A 20,792-nucleotide genomic window follows, 5' to 3' on the forward strand; every position below is an offset into this window, starting at 1 on the left:
CTTACACAGCTGACAGTACCATGACACCATGACACAGTGTTTGATAGCGCAATTGATTTATTTCAGTAAACAGGGATACATATGTTTCCAATTAATAAGGCTACTCCACCTCTTGAGACAGTGTTATCAAAAGAGAATCCAATAATGTCTCCAGATTTCAATGTACCCACAAAAGCCACAGTCATTACTTTGGCAGGGACTTTCAAGCAGCAACATTTGCTGTTAAGCTTTCCAAAGTGTCTTTTAATTTTTTTCTATTTTTCTATTGCTAGTGTAGGTGTTTTCCCAATCTTTTGTGGGAATAAGTGGAATTGTAAATTCTTCATTTTATTCTCATCTCACAGACTGGACTAAATGTTCTGGCAACAGATACTATATTTACACATCACATATGCAAAAATTTTTCCTTCCCGATACAAAAGTTGTTCTTGATTTATCTTTCTTTGCACTCAGAAAAAGAAATAGGAGTTTAAATATAATCTCCTCCTTTATAATGCCTTTTGTCCAAAGGACTGTGTAATCCTTTGTCAGCTGTGTATATGTTCCCAACATCAGCAGGAGCTAAATATACCCTATGACAACTGACAGTGAAGATGCAAAAGGACTAAAGAGATCAAAAAAGCACCCTGCTAAAATTACTTAGTCCCATTTTTGCTATCTCCTATTGTGTTTTCCACTTGAGCCAACTTTGATGGTCACTGGGCGCTTCTTTGAGGATTATATCCAGTAAAAATGGGCAGGATCCTTGCTACAATAGCAAACTGAACTAGTTCAACAGTCAATATTATGGCCAGAGACAGAAAAGAGGCAGGATGCACAGACGGCACCACAGAATGGGAGGGAGTAGCAGGAGGAAAAAGAAACGGTAGCAAAACCCTTTAATGATTGATTCAGCTACAGCAAAAGTCACACAACCCTATCACAACGAGAATTTAGCACAATACAGAGTGAAATCTTAACATATGTGCATGTCCACTCATTATTCTCTTTACAGATATATCACTACTTAACCAAATAATATAGAAAAAGGATGGGGATTTTGGCAATGAGAAATGTTTTTTGAAAACTGACAGATCTGTATCTGTAAGGATCTATCCAAAAGGCTCAGAAAACTTCATCAGAATATTGTAGCCACTGCTTGGTCAGTCTTTAATGTGTCTTGATATTACAATACTGCTATTCTGTGGTCAGTAAAAATTAAATAAACCAACCCAACCAATCCTCTTTCCTCCCCACTTTGTTACTTAAACTTCAAAAAGAAATCCAAGCAAAAAGTCTTCTAATTGCTTTTCACGGAACAAAGAAATCCAGAATGCTTACATATACCTTACAGAAACTAGATGTCTTTTGATAACCTATTTAATAATACTAACTTTCTACAGTCTTGCTGATAAAATAATTACAAAGCATTATGTAGGAAAATAACTAATGAAATACAAATCCACACACAATGTTTCATGATGCACTACTGTACATACACTACAATAAAGTTACATCAGCAGAAGAAACATGTGTAAACACGTGTCAGGTGAATGAATGTTAGGTCAATGAAAACAAACTAAAACACCTCCCACACCCTTAAATAAGTGGAGGTTTTCATAACCCAGGTCAGTAACTACCTCTCTCTAGAGTCAAATGAGTATCTATCTCAGCTCAGTGAATACAGGGTTGGGGAGTAAGGGGGAAGCAAAAGCAAAGGAATGTTCTGCTTTAGGCATCACTCAACTGCGCTATTCACTACCGCTTTTGCATGCGATTCAGCAACTTACAGTCAAGCAATGAAACAATGAAGCAATGCCCCCTAAATTAGACCCTTGTAACTTCTATGTCTCCACATTGTGAATCAGCTCAGAGAATTGATCCAGGTTAAGAAACTATTTCTCCTGGATTACTTTTTGACTTTACAAAGTGCCTGAAGCAGAATGAAGGCACTAGGAAAATGTGAACACAGAAAAAAACAAGGGAATAGGAAGTGACAAAAAAGGCACAAATCTGAGGTAAAAGGCAGTACAGAAGCTGTCCACAGAAATGCTTTCATCTATAGCAAACTCCTTTGACAACTGGCTGATAAAAGACAGTAAGTGTGACACACGTCCCTCAAACAGCTGATATTGAGCTCATTTAATTTGTAGCTCTGTTATAAATATGGAAAGTAGTCTGCATATGGCCCCCCCAAAGGCCAGTAATTTGCACAAGGATTCCTAACTTGAATCAGTCAGAATGTAGACAATGCTCTCCATTCAAAATGAAAAACACCAAAACACTCCTTCTTTTGTATAACTATTTTTAATTATTAAAATAAAATTAAATACATTTCTATAGAGAAGTTTCCCCATAGTCCCTAATGGAAGAGCCAAGCAGCCAGCAACATAAACAAACTGTAAATGTAAAAAAAACCAATATAACCATAAATGAAAAAACCCACTGAGGAATTATTCTGGCAACTTCACTTAGAAATGAAGCCCATTAGAGAACAATCTTCTAAAAACATGTCTAAAAGCAACGGTCATATTTACCATTTACTTTCATAAATACTTTTAAAGATAAACACAAGAATTAAAATCCCAGAAGCACTCATGAATTCACTGCAATGCCATGCAAGTGGCAGCTGCCATGGACATTACAGATAAATTTGTCCACAGAATTTCTACACAAGTGGACTGCAACATAATTAACTTGATGTTGCAATACTCTAAATGCTGATTTCACACTGATGAAAATAAATAGGTACATATTTTGAATGCCTTCCTCAAGGAATAACCTCTTACTGAAAATAAGCTTTTTTTTTTTCTTTATGTTAATATGCTAGCTCTCAGAGATCCATTTAGAAACAAATCTTTCTCCACAAATCTCTGTTCAGTCATCAAAACTCTAAAAAGGCAGGAGAATGTAATAACAAGCAGAATGGAAAATCTTACGAAGATTATTAAAAACCAGTGATACAAGTCAATTCTCTAACTTCTTCCAGAACAGCAAGTGCTACAGAGAAATATCTGCCACACTGAAATATCTTAAAAAACTCCCAGCAGAGGGAAAGTTAAAAAAGAACCATGAGCACAGTCAAACACTTAGAGGAAGATGGAGTAGAAAGGTCCACATCTTTCACTGGACAAAAAAAAATAAGAATAAAAGCAAAGATGAATAAGAAAAAGTAAGAAAAACCAATAATACTAACATATTAATCGGGTTTATTCCTATTTCGCAGCACAAGAACTAAGGAACATAAAAAGAAAGTGATGGGTAATTATAAATCAATTAAAGGAATTGTCATGTATTGCATAATTATATTATAGAATTCCTTGGCACAAAGACCCAGGAGGACATAAAGCACTTCCAAAAATATGACACTAAAACATTTTGGAAAATATCCCATGTCCTTCAGGGATACACCATGTCCTTCCTAGAATAATTCCTTAAATACTCAGGTAAAAAACCTGCTCATATATTATATAAATTATTTCAAATTATTTCACCCTTCCCCTCCTGCCCCCAATATCACCATGTCATTCCTAACTCAGAAATGTTTAGAAGAGACCTTTGAGAAAGCAGAAAATCAGATTAAGTCTCTGTATCATACAGTTTAAAGACAATTCTTACAGGTCTGATTTTTTTCTTTCCCACTTCCCCCAACAGGTTGCTATTTAAATCATTTAAGGTTGCAACTCATGTAAAACTGTGTTTATAAATATGCAACTAATTTCATAATTAATATTCACAAACATTTCCATCTGCCACAGTGAAAATGAAATGATACTTCCTCAGCCATATAAATATTATCTTTATGAGCTGTAAGTAAACATTTAGAATTCTGTATAACGGCCAGAGGCATCAACTCTTAACCACATGGGCAGTCCCTTATGTACACTCAACTTTTCAAAAGCATTCAAAACCAAACACACACTGCAGTTCTGTGAAAAAAATGCATAAAATCACAGAATCATAAAATAGGTAGGGTGGGAAATGACCTTAAGTTCAACTAGTTCCAACCCATGGGCAGGGATACCTCACAATAAACCATGTCACCCAAGCCTCTGTCCAACCCGGCCTTGAACACTGACAGGGATGGAGCATTCACAGCTTCCTTGGGAAACACATTCCAATACCACAATACCCTCACAGTAAAGAACTTCTTCCTTATATCCAATCTAAACTTCCCCTGTTTAAGTTTTAAGCCGTTACCCCTTGTCCTATCACTACAGTCCCTAATGAAGAGTCCCTCCTCAGCAACCTTATAGAATCATAGAATCATATAATAGTTAGGATTGGAAAGGACCTCAAGATCATCTAGTTCCAACCCCCCTGCCATGGGCAGGGACACCTCACACTAAACCACATCACTCAAGGCTTCATCCAACGTGGTCTTGAACACTGCCAGGGATGGAGCATTCACAACCTCCCTGGGCAACCCATTCCAGTACCCCATCACCCTAACAGTAAAGAATTTCTTCCTTATATCCAGTCTAAACCTCTGCTGTTTAAGTTTCAACCGGTTACCCCTTGTCCTATCACTACAGTCCCTAATGAATAGTCCCTCCCCAGCATCCCTGTAGGCCCCCTTCAGATACTGGAAGGCTGCTAAGAGGTCTCCACACAGCCTTCTCTTCTCCAGGCTCAACAGCCCCAACTTTCTCAGCCTGTCTTCATATGGGAGGTGCTCCAGTTCTCTGATCATCCTCGTGGCCCTCCTCTGGACTTGTTCTAACAGTACCATGTCCTTTCTATGTTGAGGACACCAAGTGATATCTCATGAGAGCAGAGTAGAGGGGCAGGATCACCTCCTTCGACCTGCTGGTCATGCTCCTTTTGATACAGCCCAGGATACGGTTGGCTTTCTGGGCTGTGAGTGCACACTGAATCTGGCTCATGTTCATTTTCTCATCAACCAGCACACCCAAGTCCTTCTCCGCATGGCTGCTCTGAATCTCTTCTCTGCCCAACCAGTACCTGTGCCTGGGACTGCTCCCACCCAGGTGTAGGACCTTGCACTTGGCACGGTTAAACTTCATGAGGTTGGCATCAGCCCAGCTCACAAGTGTGACAAGGTCTCTCTGGATGGCATTCCTTCCCTCTAGCGTATCAACAGAACCACACAGCTTGGTGTCATCAGCAGACTTGCTGTGGCACACTCAATTCCATTGTCCATGTCAGCGACAAAGATATTAAACAAGGCCGGTCCCAACACTGATCCCTGAGGGACACCACTCGTTACTGGTCTCCAGCCAGACATTGAATCGTTGACCGCAACTCTTTGTGCGTAGCCATCCAGCCAGTTCTTTATCCACCGAGTGGTCCACCTATCAAATTGATGTCTCTCCAATTTAGAGACGAGGATGTCATGTGGGACAGTGTCGAATGCCTTGCACAAGTCCAGGTAGATGACATCAACTGTTCCACCCCTGTCCATCAGTTCCGTAGCCCCATCATAGAAGGCCACCAAATTGGTCAGGCAGGATTTCCCCTTAGTGAAGCCATGCTGGCTGTCACCAAGCACCTTGTTGTTTTTCATGTGCCTTAGCGTGCTTTCCCAGGAGAATCTGCTCTGAGATTTTTCCAGACACAGAGGTGAGACTGACTGGTCTGTAATTCCCTAGGTCATCCATTTTCTCCTTCTTGAAAATGGGGGTTATATTTCCCTTTGGGAACTTCACCTGACTGCCATGATTTTTCAAATATGATGGCCAGTGGCTTAGCAACTTCATTTGCCAGCTCCTTCAGGACCCATGGATGGATTTCATCAGGTCCCATAGACTTGTGCACGTTCAGTTTTTTAAGATGGTCTCGAACCAGATCCACTCCTACAGTGTGCCCAAGGTCTTCATTCTCACAGTCCCTGCATCTGCCTTCCAAGACCTGGGTGGTGTGGTCAGAGCCTTTGCCAGTGAAGACCCAGGCAAAGAAGCCATTCAGTACCTCAGCCTTCTCCAAATCCTGTGTAGCCAGTTCTCCTGATAGCTTCCAGAGGTGGCCTACTTTGTCCCTAGTCTGTGTTTTATTTACAATGTAATTACAGAATCCCTTCCTGTTACCTTTCACATCCCTAGCCAAGTTTAATTCTAACTGAGCCTTAACTTTCCTAACCTGGTACCTACCTTTCCAGACAGAATCACTGTATTGTTCCCAGGCTGCCTGTCCTTGCTTCACCTTTTTTAAACCTGTTTTTTCCCCTCGAAGTTTCCTCAGCAGCTCCTTATCTATCCAGGGATGTCTCCTGGCCCTCCTGCTGCACTTCCTTCTAGTTGGGATGCAACACTCCTGAGCTTGTAACAGGTGATCCTTGAATACCAACCAAGAGTCTTGGGCCCCCTTGCCCTCTAGGGCTTTATCCCATGGAATCTTACTAAGCAGATTCCTGAAGAGGCCAAAGTCTGCTCTCTTGAAGTCGAGAGCAATGAGCTTGCTGCACACCCTTCTCACTGTCCTGAGGATCTCAAACTCAACCATCTCATGATAGCTACAACTAAGACTGCCCTGGAGCATCACATTTCCAACCAGCCCTTCCCTGTTGGTGATCACAAGGTCAAGCAGGACACCTCTCCTTGTCGGCTCTTCTACTACTTGCAGAAGAATTCTATATAGTATAGCAAGGTGTCAAGTCAGCAGAGACAACACTGCAAGATGCAAGATGGTAGAATAGCTGAACCTCTGTGCTTTCCTTAAGCCAAGTTGATTTAAAATATCCTTTGTTACATAAAAAAGGTACATTTAGCAAGAAAACTGAGTAAGATCCCATTAGAAAGAGACCAGTTACAGAAATAATTAGACAGACTGAAAATACCATATACATAATTTCTTTTAACTTTCTTTTTACCTGTTGTAAAACTGAAAGAAAAACATTTCCCAAATGCTTGTGTTCATATACATATAATTTGAAAATATTATGTCAACAAGAAAGATTCATAGGATTCTTGGTCACCTTTGAGATATTTATTATAAAAAAACCAGTAAATACTTCAACAACAAATGCATGCTTTTCAAATTGATCAGGTCTTAAATAAACAGCAACTGTAACACCCACATCAAGGTGAAACAGCAAGTCCGAGGAAGGCAAGGAGTTCTTGAAATACAAGCACATATTTTACATTTTACAGCTTTTACTTTAAATAATCCACAGAAATGTGAAAGTGAAAGGAAGATGAAATGTGTCTCGAGATGCCAGGACTATAAGGTAGATTCTGTGATTTGTGGGACTCCCCAGGTACGCACCAATCTTATAACAAAGGTTAAAAACTCCACTTCTGAAACAACCCATTCACATGTCAGATGAGCATTAGATGGTACAGAAGCCAAATCAAGGACCTAAGGGTCAAACGTCCAACATGAATAGGCTTAAATTGCTTTTCCAGAGCACCCCCATCAAGTACTGTGAAAGACCGACACCACGTATGTAAACAAGGCAAGGACAGAAAACCACCACGGATCACATAAACCCTACCCAGAAATATTTATAACTATGGGGCAATAAAAAACAACTTCAAAACTACTTCAGTCACTAACCCTGAGCACGCCGCTGATGGGTCACCCCCACCCGAGGGCTAAAGGAGAGCACTGACACCTCAACACTTTGACCCCAAGCCCTCTGCGCGCCCTGCCAAGCACACCAAGCACTTTCACCAGAGGGGCGATAACGAAATAAGCAGGTGCTGAAGGCACCGCCCAGCCTGCGACCCCCGAGACCCACAAGAGCTGGCGTCCTCCGCCTCCCGCAGCGTGGTTCCAGGCGGCCCACCCCACTGAGGCGTCAGGGCAGGCGGCGCGACCGGACACGCCGACCTGGACTAAGGGGAGGCAAGACAGACCAAGCCGCCAGCCACGGCCGATGCACCCGCAGCTGCGGCGGCTGCGAAGGGGCGGGCAGGAAAGGGCGGTTCTGCATCCGGGCTCGCTCACTCACCTATCATGGCGGCGATGGCGGGGGAGGACTGCAGGGCATGGAAGTAGAAGCGCGCGCGCGCGCGTCCTCACGTACATACACGCACGCCGCGCGCGTGCACACGCACCCTTGCCGGCCGCACGAGCACACGCGCCTCGGGGGAAAGAGGCTCAGCCCGCGGCATGCGCACAAAGCCCAAGGCCCCCTGGGTAGCGTAGTTCTAGCTTCTTCACACCGCCCAGTTCTCTCACGTCACCACTTCTCCCCCACCACCACCACCGTGTTAATTTCTTCGTGTTAATTGCTATAGAGCCGCGCTGCCTTTTGAGTGCACCTGCTGGTGGCAGCACGGGGGGAGTGTTGCCATTGCGGTGTCTTTGGTTAACCCCGTACTTCCCCCAGCGCGCTTGCCGCCCGCCGGCACAGGCGGCGGGTTGTTGACGCGTTGCCTAGTGACGGTCGCGAGGCCGGGGACGCGTGCTAGCGCTGGTGATAGCCGGTAGCCGGTAACGGCCGCCTCCCTGCTCCGGTGGGGGAGCCGCGGCAGTGAGGTGAGGTGGGGTGGGGTGAAGGAGAGTAGGGTCGGGATGAGCAGGTGGCGGTGGAGGTGGAGGGTCGGGGATGGACGAGTGGCGGTGCTGAAAGGGACTGAGGGGGCAGGCGGGGAGGCCCGTTGTGGTCAGGGAAAGGGCGAGAAGGGGGCTGTAGGAGGGTGTCAGCTGCTTGTCAAGGGAACACGGGCAGATCTACTGCTTTTTCTAACTTAGTGGGTCAGCGGCTTTGGTGTTTGTTTCTTTGCTTTCCAGTCTGCGTTTTCCATCTTGCCGTGGTGGAGGCAGGTGGGGATATGGTAGAGGAGAAGGAGGGCTCAAAGCCCGCAGGTGACAGGAGCCCTCAGCTGCAGGAGCCCCTGGGGCATGTGAAGAAAAACAAGCAGCAGGTCTCCGAGGGATTCACGATTAAAGCCATGATGAAAAACACCGTGGTATGTTTGCTGCTAGCACAGAAGTGATGTTAATTAATTTGCTGACATATGTCCAGGAAGCATAGCAAGCTGGGGATGAGGATAAAGCATGTCAGTAAGGTGTGTGAGTTGTCAAAACTTCATGTGGAGTTTGCTGGTTGCTGAAATTGCCTTCAGGCTTTACTGAAGTATTATTGTAAGGTAACGGTCTGTGCCTCTGGAAATGTTGCTTCAACTCCAGGCATATTGATTTGGTACCACAATTCTTTTGTGTTGTTTTGTATTGGCAATGCATGTTCCATTGTATTCACAGCCTGCAGAACTGTGTGCAAGGCTCACTTTTAGAAAACCTCACTTTTAGCAAAATGCTGTCAATTGATACTATAGCATTATTTGAAAGTGTTTTTGTATACTGGCATGCTGTGGTTCAAAACTTAATGTGAATGTCATATAAGCTACTTAAGATCTAGCAAATACATTTCTTTTAAAAATAAGCCTAAAAATAATAAAAAGCTTCCACGCAATATAGGAAAACACTAAACTGGAAACAAACTTTAGTTCTCGAACTGTTAAAGACAAAGATGAATTGATCCAGCAAGCTTCACTTTCAGTAACAGCCCCAACAAATTTAAAGGTACATGAGTGAAAATATTAGGGTAAAGGACTTTGAAATTACTTTATATTGTTTTATTTGACTACTTTTGTAAGATTGTAGGAATAAAAAAAGTTTCAGTTAGTACAGAATGCAGATATTTGACATGTAAATCTATGAACTAATATGAGCACACCTTATGCTTGAACTCCTCAATTGTATTTTTCTATATTTGGACACAGTTAAAGGTGCAATTGCTTGAAGTAGAAAAAGGAAGTTATTTAGATTGCAGTTCCAGATTTTCATCCCTCTGTTCTTCATTTTGGAATCTGCAGTCTGTATGGATTGGAATAAATTCTCAACTGTTGTTTAAACTCCTCTTTCAAGCCATTATCAGTAATGTGTGTTGAAAAAGACTTTCTTGCTCTTTGCTCTTTTATAGTAAGTCATAGCAAGGTTCCTATCCTAACCATAGAGATGATGTGATTTGTTTACATTCTGAAACTTGTGACTCGGCATTATATTCATCCACATTGTGTGACTAAAATTACTTTATTTATCTTGTAGCAGTAAAGGTTTCTGATCTGATTTTAAGGCATTTTTAAACATTGTTTAAAAGAAAAAGTTTTTACCTTACTATTAGCTAATTTATTGGCAAAGGCAGTAGATTTTGGAGCAAGTAGGTGTCAAGTTAAAGCAATGTTTTGATAAATAACTTGGCCAGTAGTATGTCCATCTTGGAGGAACTGCTCCACTTTAGCAATTTTATACAATCTAAGAGTATACTGTAGTGAACACTATGAGTCAATTTAAACTGTCAGTGCACTGGAAAGCAGTCCTGTCTTCTTCCTGTTTCAGGCTGTTTATTTCTGCTGCCCCTTATTGTGCCCACATTTCTACAATATTAACTGATCAAGAGATGATCCTGCTGAAAAATACTCCAGCCTGTTTAACAGCATCCAACTGCAGTCTTGGGAATTCAGGCAGACAAAGCTGCTGTTACCATGAAGTTCCTCTGCCCTGCCCTCCTTCCCTTTCTAACGACATGCTTCTGTCTCCACTTTTGCCTTTGTGTTTCTTGCAACTACAGAGGAGGCTTTATCAGATCTAACAGCTGTTAACATATGCATGGGGAAGCAGGAATATGTTGTCAGCGCAAGCTGTGTGGGTGGGAATGTCCCTCTCAGCAACACTGAGGTCTTAATTAATTTAAAATCAGTTACAAAACTGAGTTCCAGCAGAGTAATTCTGCAGCCATTTAAGCATTGAAAGGTATGGTTTTCATTCCTGGACAGTATGAAATTTTGCATTGCTGTGTAGTAAACTGAAGTGGTTAAACCTAGATTAAAAAGAGCTCAGATTACTTTCTTTTTTCACTGCAGCGCAGGCTTGGCCAACAGTTCAGTAACAGTAAACTAACAGAAGTTGTGGCTGCTACAGTTCTGCTTGCTTCTGCCACATATCTGTACCTCCTCCTCTGTGCCAGTACATAGTCATGCAACTGAATTGATGAGGCACTTCAGTTGCATTAGGTCCAAAAATGAAAAGCTTCAGTGCCAAGAGGCTTTTATTTCCCCTCATAAAGTTATGTTCCTTTCCAATTCCATGCTTGTTTTTACTGTAATGATCACATTGAAGTACAATGTAAAAGCAGAATACACAGGAAAAATACTAATGCTTAAGACTATGTCTTATGAAAGCCTGTGTTTCATATTATGTTTTCCAGCTGTAACTTGCATGGTTTAATCGTACCGCCCTTGTTATATTAAAATACTTTTAAATCAGCTGTCAGTTTTTGCACATGTGGGGAGAAGTTGGTATTGTTCATAGTTGCAGTGCTAAGGTGGTAAGATTTGCTTGATACACTCAAGCATGAAGAAATTGTGCTGGTTTTTGTATGAAAATCTGTTGCACACTTGAATCTCCAGTAAGCCTTCTTTTTTGTAATTCAGTCATAATACTTAAAATAGGTAATAAATCCTTAATTAGACTCCATGTTTTTGATTGACATTTCAGGATACATTACATAGAAAAAATACCTTGGAAGGTTTTAAATTTCATACCTAAAGGAGGTAAACATAAATTGATTTTAAAGCATGGTAACTGTTATCAATGAGTGAGCCAATCTCATTTTAAAACACAAATTTATAAATTTATAAAATTGAGCAAGCAATAGCAGATAAAAAAAACAGCGCTGGGTGCACCAGGAAGTCTCCACTCCACCCAAGACGCACACACCGGGTCTTTGGGGGGCTGTCCTTTATCCTTCTCAATTCAAGGCTTCAGCCAGTCCCGCTTCCTCCTTTCGCCCGGATGTTGACGTGGCGCTTTTCCATTTCTTCCCTCTGTTGCTGGGGTCTCATCGTCGAGAGGTTTCGAGAAGCTCTCAGAAGCTTCGAGAAGTGTCCATTACCAGCCTCCCCATCACCGGAACCTCTATTCCTTATATGGTGCATGTAACCGTACTACCTAACTCCCCCTCCCTCCACCAGCAGGGGTGCGCTCTGAACACCAGCTCGATCTCGATGGCTCCAATCTCAACCCTGGGCTCGGGGCTTCCTCTCCCCCCCCAGTCTCGTGCAACAGTACAACTGACTTCCCCTTTATAACTCACAAAATACAATAATTACAAAAAAAAAGAAATATGGTTCCATACAATGACAGTTGCAGAGTGTGTCTTAGAGTGTAGCAAGCAATATTTCCCTTTAAACCTTTTCATGAACAAACCCCACACATTACAGTAATGATGATGTTTCAAGACTCTTCCACTAATCACTTTTTATGAACTAATGAACAAAATATTCTAACTGGAGACAATTACAGAGATAATTGTCAATTTCTGACAATTCTTGAAGTGGAATGCAACTTTTAGACTTTGCAAAGTGAAACATATATAAGAGCAAATGGCAGACAATTTTTTTTACGTACATGAGAGGAAAGGTCTTAAGTGTTTACAGATTTCATACAAGCTAAAATCTTTTGTTGGTCTGAGTATGTCTGTATCTTTGGTATTTCACTAAATGAAGTGGGAGTTTTTCAGGTGTTTGGCTGCAAGCATAGGAATTCAGAATAAAAAAATAGCAAATAGCTAATACAACAGTCTCAGAACAAGATTTTAAGCTGTCAGATTGCTGAGTAGGGAATTATCTAAAGACAGCATTTCCTGCATCTCTAGAACTACCCAGTAGAACATCATATTGTTATAATAGTTGTATATTTAAATACATTGTAAATATAAGGTTGACATTATCAATACAACTGAGTAAGCGCTTGGGTAGCAGCAACACATGTTTAATATCTGAGATCCTTACTGCTGCTAATTCTTATATGGTCTACTTTTACAAGTGTGCAGTGATTACTGCTGCTGAATACTCAATGAATGCTCTGAGGAATTGAAGCAGCAGGCCATGTCTGTAGCTGTCAACCTCTGGATGCTGTTCCTTGTCTCAGAGTCGCCTCTTGTCACTGCTATACCTTAAATGACATTGGAAGTTTTAAATGCGTGAAAGAGGCAGGAGAGGTAGCATAGTGGCATTTGCATTAGAGAAAGTAGTAGAAGAAAGCTGGGAAAACAGGAGAGGAATTAAATGTCACTTTCCGGAGTCGGACCTGGATGATCACTAACCCAACATGGGTTTTGCTATGGCTGTGCTCCCCAAACGTATGTGCTGATGTACTAAAGCCAGTTGTTGCTTTATTACAGGTAGAGAGGGCTAGAGTCTGTACCAGAAAAATTGAAGTTTTCTCTTTTCCCATTTTATACTTCCAGTTAATATATATGCTTGGTCTATGTTTAACTGAAGTAATCTGGTAAAGCTTTGAAGGGGTCAGGAAGGTTTTAGTTTTTTCATGAAGTTTTCTTAGCCATTTTGAAATGACAGTTGCTGCAAAGCCAAAAAATAGTAGCAAACAATACTATTGGTACATTGATACAATTTCTAGACAATGCAATAGAAAAATACTGTGAAAGACTGAGTGTTTCATCCCAGCAACAGTTGATTCCTTAATATACTTGATGTTCATATAAGCAGTTTGGCATAGTTTTCAATTTTGATAGCACAGTTACATATTTTTTTTCCTGGAAAATGTACTACTCTCTCATAACTTCCTTTCTTAAATAAAATACATGTCAGGTAAAATGAAGTTATAAAGGTCCAATATGCTGCACATAGGCTGCGTTCTGGAAGTCTGGTGTTTAATAGTTACATTACAAATATGCTTATTATAGTTGCACATTTTGGTGCCTGATGTGTGTAAGTACAGGGAATGCATGTAAGTAAAGGACTTGATCTTGAGAACAATGCAATTCTACAGCCAGATAAACCTTCTATGTAACTTCAGTCAGGCATCTTACTTGCCAAAATAGCATACTGGTGCTATAATAAAACCTGTCTGAAATGTAATAGGATAGCAGATATAATTTAGCTTTTCGTATATTTGTGATGTTATTTTTAATGTACATTTAGCAGTTTGTGTGTTTGAAAGCAAAGCTTTTCTTTAAAAAAATTAATTTCTCTTAATCCATGTTTCCATAGTGTGATGTAAAGATCTTGATAGTAAGAGTGAATACAAGTTTTTTTCAGGTTGATAATAGAAGTGTATGGTAGTGTGTTGCTGAAAGCTAATGTCATTAGTTTGTTTAGGATATAGACTAGTTGGGGGGGGTTGGGGTTTGAGGGGAGAGGGGGATTGTGGTGGGAGACTTTTTATTACTTGTCTACAGTAAACAACTGTATCCTGCAATAAATGCAAAAGTTCTGCACAGTGTGTGACAAAGTTAAAACGTATTATAAAATACACTATAGAAATGACTGTGCAATGAGAACTCTTGCATGCTTTGAAGCAAGCATGGCATACTTTACTGATACTGGTAGCCAGAATTTGATAAACATTCTTGTTTTCCACAGAAGTTGAAAACATACATTACTACTTCTCAGGGCAGACCTATTGATCTCTCTCCACACTCTTGTCTACTGCTCCATGCTCACTTTTTCTCTGACTTTCTTTACTTAACCTCCAGATGTGTTGGGGTTTTTTTTGTATCAGTTGGTTTCTCTTGCAATAATGATCAATGGGTATTTTTTTTTTGCAGGGAGAGCAGTTTCACGTGGCTAGAAACCTTTTAGACAACGTACTTTTAATGCTTCAACCCAGAACTTATTAGAATACTCTAGACATAATTTTTACTGTAAAGAAAATCTCAAAGGAATGAACTAATTATACTTTTAAATTGCAGCTTTGTAAGGTATGGCTGAAAAAGTATTTTCACAGGAAGTGTACATGTAATAGCTGATTTTTTTAACATCTTTTATACAGTGTTTTGCTAACTCATGCCATTTTAATTTTTTTGCCTTCCATTTGTTTTGTCAGGTTTTAGATTAATAGTTTGAGGTCAGAGGAACAATTCATGCAATTTGATTTGATCTCCTGTCTAATATAGTCAAATTCAGAAAGTGGTTTCTGCATGAAAGGTGGAACTTCTAGGTGAGCTAGAACATACTTCTTTTAGAAAGTAATGCAACCCTAAGGCAATGGTAGCCTCAGAGTGTCCATTTTATCTGTAAATGGTGCCAATGCTTAATTTAACCAATGCAATACGGTTAGAAATCTGTAGTCCAGACTTACATGTCTTTACAACAAAATAGTCTAATTTCACTGTGTAAATATTTTAGTTAGACAGCCACTTACAGAGAGATACTATCTTTAAAAATCCATGAAAGTTTTAGCATGCTTTGAACTTCTACCTAAAATGTGTTTAAGTCACGATTATTTTATGAGCTTCTAATATGTCTTCAGACATGCTTAAGATGTATTATGATACTGTTATTCAGGACAACAATTAAGTTTTAATATTTTATTTGATAGCATCTGAAGGCTTCTGGTCATCCAGTTGTTTATCCAATATGAAGAATTCAGAAGTACACTAAAATTGTATAGCATCTAACACTTGAAAAAGGCAAAATAAGTTCAGTTGTGTCAGTGGAAATAAGTGCGTTACACATTTAAGTTTTCATGAGATTTCACAAACTCTTCTTTCTACTGTCATCTGACAAATGAATCTTTATATCCATAATGTTAACTATGTGTCAGCCATTGACAATACTGTACCTGCCAATAGTATACAACATTTTTGGATATAAATTTTGTTGAGGAAATTGCTGGGTTTTAACAGGGTTACTTTGTTTGAATTGTCATTTTGACTTTTCACTGTCATGGGATAGAATTGAATTTTTTCTCAGGTTAAGTGAGAGTAGAAACAGCCCACTACTAGCAATAGAATAATTCTTCCTCTTGTACAGTGTTCCACTAGACAGTAATAACAAAGTGTGTATTGGAGGCGTATATTAGAATACACTTGCACATGTAATCACAAAATTTCTGCTAATAAACCAGTTAACTTCAGATTTTATTTTTTTTCCCCCATGTTTGATATTCCTTAAGTTGTTCTTTATCAGGTCGTCTTAAAGTAGTATTTAGGTGATTATTTGGTGCATTTCATCCTATTTGTTCTTTTGCTTCTGGCAAGTGGAACACTGAGCTCTTGTTCTTGTATGTTATTAAATATTCTTCATTTTTACTAGTTTTAAGTTAATACTCTTTTAACACTGATAATTAAAAAGCTTATCTGATAGCATGTTTAGGAGCAGTATTTAGCCAGCTGCATGGCTAAGCACTTCTCAACTTGTGAAATATAAGCAAAATGTTTGTACTGATTGCCAAACTGATTTCAGTCCTCTGAAAGCAGCTCTAGCTGGGATGTGTGTATGACCTTATCTGCTTGAAGTCACAGATTGGAGTTCACACATCAGAGGAGCTAGAGATACATCAGCTGATTTCTAACTGAATGCACCTCCCACTAAATGGGAGGTAGACTCCCTTGTGTAAGAAGTTTTAAAATCTTAGTTCACACGTTCTTAACTTGTGAGGCCTACTGGGCAAAGATAGTTTTGCAGTTAGATTATCAGGATATGCTGTTGGGAAGTGAAAGTTGTAGACCTGAAATTCTGTGAACTGCAAAGAGAAATTAACAAAGTTATTACCTCCCAAGCTTGTATTTTAACTCCTAAACAAATATGCAAAAATGGAAATATTAATAAGGGGACATTCCCAAAAGGTTTTAGTCTTTGGAAAACAATTTCCTGGTCTGCACTTTTAATAGGTATATATACCAAGTTTATAGTCTTGATTCAAGTGACTGAACTCCAAAGAGGAATGGCAATTCAGATATACCCCTGTATTCAGCATCCTGTAGATATTTAGTATGTCTTCATAGCAGTTAATCTTTTTGAATTGCTGAAGTAGCTCATGCTCTTCACCAACAGCTGAAGGAGCCTGGGTTCAGAGGCTAATTTAGACTCCTTGAATTGTCCTGATGTTGGGGGCTGTTGTGAATTATTAGAGTGTATTTTTCACTCTGAGTTTGTATCATGTGACTCAATGGGGCAAAAGTCTTTGATGAGGTATCTAGAAAATATTATAATGCAAATATTACATTATTATTATTAGTCTAATATGTTCATTATATGGGGGGATTCTGTAGTATCTAGTCCTATCAATTTAGCCTGCATTTTCTGCGTTCTTTATTCTTTCTTTCTGCATTCTGTTTCATGATTTTCTCCATCCCTCTCTGACTTTTAGATGTATGCTGACTTTACTTCAGGGTCCCATAGACCCACTCTTAGAGACAGAGTTTTTCATAAGACACCGATTGAAGAAGCTATTATGGCATCTTCTTTTCTTGCAAGTTACAAACTGTCTGATTAAAATGATCATTTTGCATCATGTTTTTCCAAAGAAAGGAAATAAGATGTTTTTCTGAGGGAGACCTTCATAAATATTGTGATGGTTCCTGTGGTTTTAAAACGACTCTCTAAAGCTGTGTAACATTTGCAGCCGAAACCATTGGAAGATTATGCACTACATGAAAACCCACAAAGTGGAAAAAAAAAAAAACATTGCACTAACAAAGGCTGGTATCCTGCAGGGTTGGGTTGGTTTTTTTTTGTTTGTTTGTTTTGTTTTGGGATTTTTTTTGATAGATCAGTATCACAATTAAACTTTTCCTGCTGATATTTAATAAGGTGTTTGGTGTCTAATGACATGAGAGACAAGCCTTTTGGTTGCAGACCTCTTTATCTATTCTTTTTTATTTCCATAAAACATAAAAGAAACATTATACTTGAAATCTGCCTTTTTCTCAGATTCAGATGAAAATGACCAACAGATACACATTCTTTAGGAAAGTGTACACACAGCATAGATGCATAAGCCTTGTTTCCCTATGAAGCTGTTTTAGAAAGGATACCCATATGTATTCGTTCTATTTGCTAGTAAAATAAAAAAAAAGAGAGATAACAAAGGAACTAAATAAAATTGCAATATTGCAATATCACAAGTGAATCATACAAGCAAGAAAAAAATTGAATTCCTTTAAATCAGAAACCATTGCTTGAAGATGAAGCAAAATGTCTGAAAACTTAATAACTTACTTACCTAATTTTATTGCAAAAATAAGCTATCTCACTCAGACACTAGACTTCAGGTTTGGAACTACAAAAAGATAGACTTCAGTGTTTTCCCAGTGAAGTGACTGGTAGTGTCACCAAAGTAGACAGCAGGGTGCATCAGCAGCACAATGCAGAACTTGTAGAATCAGAATATCTGAAGCAGATCCTTTTTGTCACTTCATTAGAAAGCTGAAGTTTTCCTATGATGATAGAGGAGAAACATCTTTCCAGCTTTCTGGCTTCCATGTTTAACTTGTAGGTGTTATTCCACATAATTAAAAGTTAAAGAATCTGTTACTATGTTTTGTAATTAACCACTAAATACATTGTTGTTTATTCGGTCCTGTTGTTTAACCTCCTGATTTTAATTTAATACTAGAAACATGTTTTTAATTTTAAAAATATTACTTATTTAAGAAACTTTTATCAAACATTACTAAATGTCTTCTGATAACATACATGTGTTAACAAAGAAAACTAGTAATCATGTAACACTGTTAGTTTGCAGAGATGCAGTCAAGGACTGCAACTGCAAAGCTTCCAGTAGGACTAAACATTCTAATGTCTATTGAAGAGTATATTATAGAAAACATTTGTGTAGTATTAATGAAAATCAGCCTTGCAACAATAAATTCTTGAAATAAAATAGAACAAAGCGGTAGATGAAAATAAAAGGTATGGAGGGAACAACTGCTTTGTGTATAAACTCAATACCTGTGTTCACATGTGACTGAGAGTAAGACAAGAACTTGAGCTTTATCAATGTCCATTAATATAAAATATGGGTTTGTAATTTATGTATTCTATATGAGTAAATCTGTGAGACTGAAGTGTTTTTGCTACTTATGTAGGTAAAGTACAATTTATAAGATGGAAGTACTACTTAATTTCCCAGCTCTTGTGTACAATACTGTATCTTGGGAAGAATAATAATAGGAATTCTTCCAGGAAGAGGCATTTTATGGAGAATTACCATTAGAAAACTTTCTTTATTTTAGAGATAAAATGGTATGAATGATAGAGGTAAGATGCTATCATAGGATAATAAATTCTTACCACATTGATAAGATTCCATTTTGCATTTTTTAAAAAAAGCATTTATTCAGTGATCTGTAAGTTCAGTTAATAGAGTTATGGAACATAAATATTTAGAGACAACTTTAATTTATCGTAAGCTGCTGAATGAAATGTGTTGGTGAAAGCTGAGGTAATTTTTATAGGTTTCAAGAAACCAGAATTTTAGTACTGGCATAGGAATGCACATTGGGTACTTAATTTAATTTTCTCAAAGTAGATTGAATTTTTCTTAATTCAGTGTTCTAAATAGGTTCATGTGCTACATTAAAAATATTAGTTCTTAATGACTAGATAGGCTTTGCGTGGGCTGCCAAATACTGAAATTGACAGCTGAACACTTTGACTATAAAGAGTATAGAGTATGGAACAAGTATCAATAAGCCTTTTTTCTTTTGCTTTTATGAGTCATGTATTTATGCTGCCTATTTTCTCAGGACAGTATGATTTTCTGTTTGTGCTGAAACCAAAACTCATCTATCAAAATATAATTCTTTAATCTCAAAAAAAAACCAAAAAAAAAACAAAAAACCAAAGCCCAACCAAACATGCTTTTGCTAAAGGTTTGAGTAGAAGTTTCGATATTTTCAGAATTAGTATACAAAAACCTGAATGGAATCTAAAAAAAGAAAAAAGGCAAAATCTTCCCATTTTCACTTTGGTGTAAAGAACCCACTGCTCAGAACTGTCTTCAAGATGACTGATAGGAATTGATCTATCCAGTTCGGGCTAACTGACTCATTTCTGCCAGTCTCCCAGACAAATCAGCAGCACATGCTGATCCTCAGTGTCAAACACTGCTGATAGCTTTAATGAAGTAAGCATGGATATCTTCCTCTTAGCTGTGCCAGAGAGGAAATAGTTCACAAGCAAAACAAATGCACTGTGAAAGCTGTTACCCAGTCTGAAAGCCTGACTGCCCAGATTGAGATCTGGGGCAGAGAATTCAAATTCTGTGAAGATGTTGGTTTGTTTTTAATTAATTATTTTTTATGATAATTTTTACTCAAAAATAAAATTCTGTACTATGTAGTAACTGAACAGAACATTTGGACTAAAAGGAATTTTTTAACCTAAGCATTAGCAACTAATTTCTCATGTTGCTTTAAAGAATATGATCTAGATTCACATTATGTTCAGATTACATTAGGCTGCTCAGGGCTCTGTCCAGATGGTCTTTGATTGTCTTCAGGAATGGAAATTCTACATCATATTTGGATAACCTTTTCCAATGACTGCCTTCATTGTGAAAAAAGTTTTTTATACTGTCTAATCAGAATTTTCTTTATTGTAGTTTGTGATCATTTCCTCTTTTTGTTGTGCATCTCTGGGAAGAGCTTCATTCATCTCTACTGTGCTCTCATGCTGAGTAACTGCAGACAGCAATGAGAAATTTTGTTAAGCTTCCTCTTCTTCAGGCTGAACAGTTTCTCTCAGCCTCTCCTTAAGATTCGTGCTCCAGCCCTCTTTTCGTACTGATGGCCTTCCACCAGCCTTGCTCCAATATATCAGTATCTGCCTTGTACTGGGGAGTCAGAAATGTGACCTAAATACAGTCTCACATCAAATAAAGGAGAACTGCTGAATTCCTGCAATGTTTTTGATGTAGCCTAGGATGCAGTTGTCTCATCTCTGTCATAAGGTCATACAACTGTTCATTTTGTTGTTCACAGGGATCCCCAAGAGCTTTTCTGCTAAACTGCCTACTCTTTTCTGATATGTTCCTGGCCTGAACTGGTCCAGTGCAGAACTTTGCTTTTACTATTGCTGAACTTTGAAATTCCT

The 20,792-nt window shown here is 38.9% G+C and overlaps 1 protein-coding gene across 1 annotated transcript in view; it reads left to right on the forward strand.

Annotated features, from left to right (window-relative positions):
- The first annotated feature begins 7,919 nt into the window (after positions 1-7,919).
- PACRG (parkin coregulated) overlaps positions 7,920-20,792 on the forward strand; it is a 239,793-nt gene continuing 226,920 nt past the window's right edge. The window contains exons 1-2 of the mRNA XM_005150118.3: positions 7,920-8,079; positions 8,677-8,855. Of these exons, the coding sequence (XP_005150175.2) occupies positions 7,929-8,079; positions 8,677-8,855 (330 nt within the window). The 5' untranslated portion in view covers positions 7,920-7,928. The remainder of the gene's footprint in view (positions 8,080-8,676; positions 8,856-20,792) is intronic.

The sequence above is a fragment of the Melopsittacus undulatus genome, chromosome 3 (assembly GCF_012275295.1).
Source record: "Melopsittacus undulatus isolate bMelUnd1 chromosome 3, bMelUnd1.mat.Z, whole genome shotgun sequence".
Classification (NCBI taxonomy): domain Eukaryota; kingdom Metazoa; phylum Chordata; class Aves; order Psittaciformes; family Psittaculidae; genus Melopsittacus; species Melopsittacus undulatus.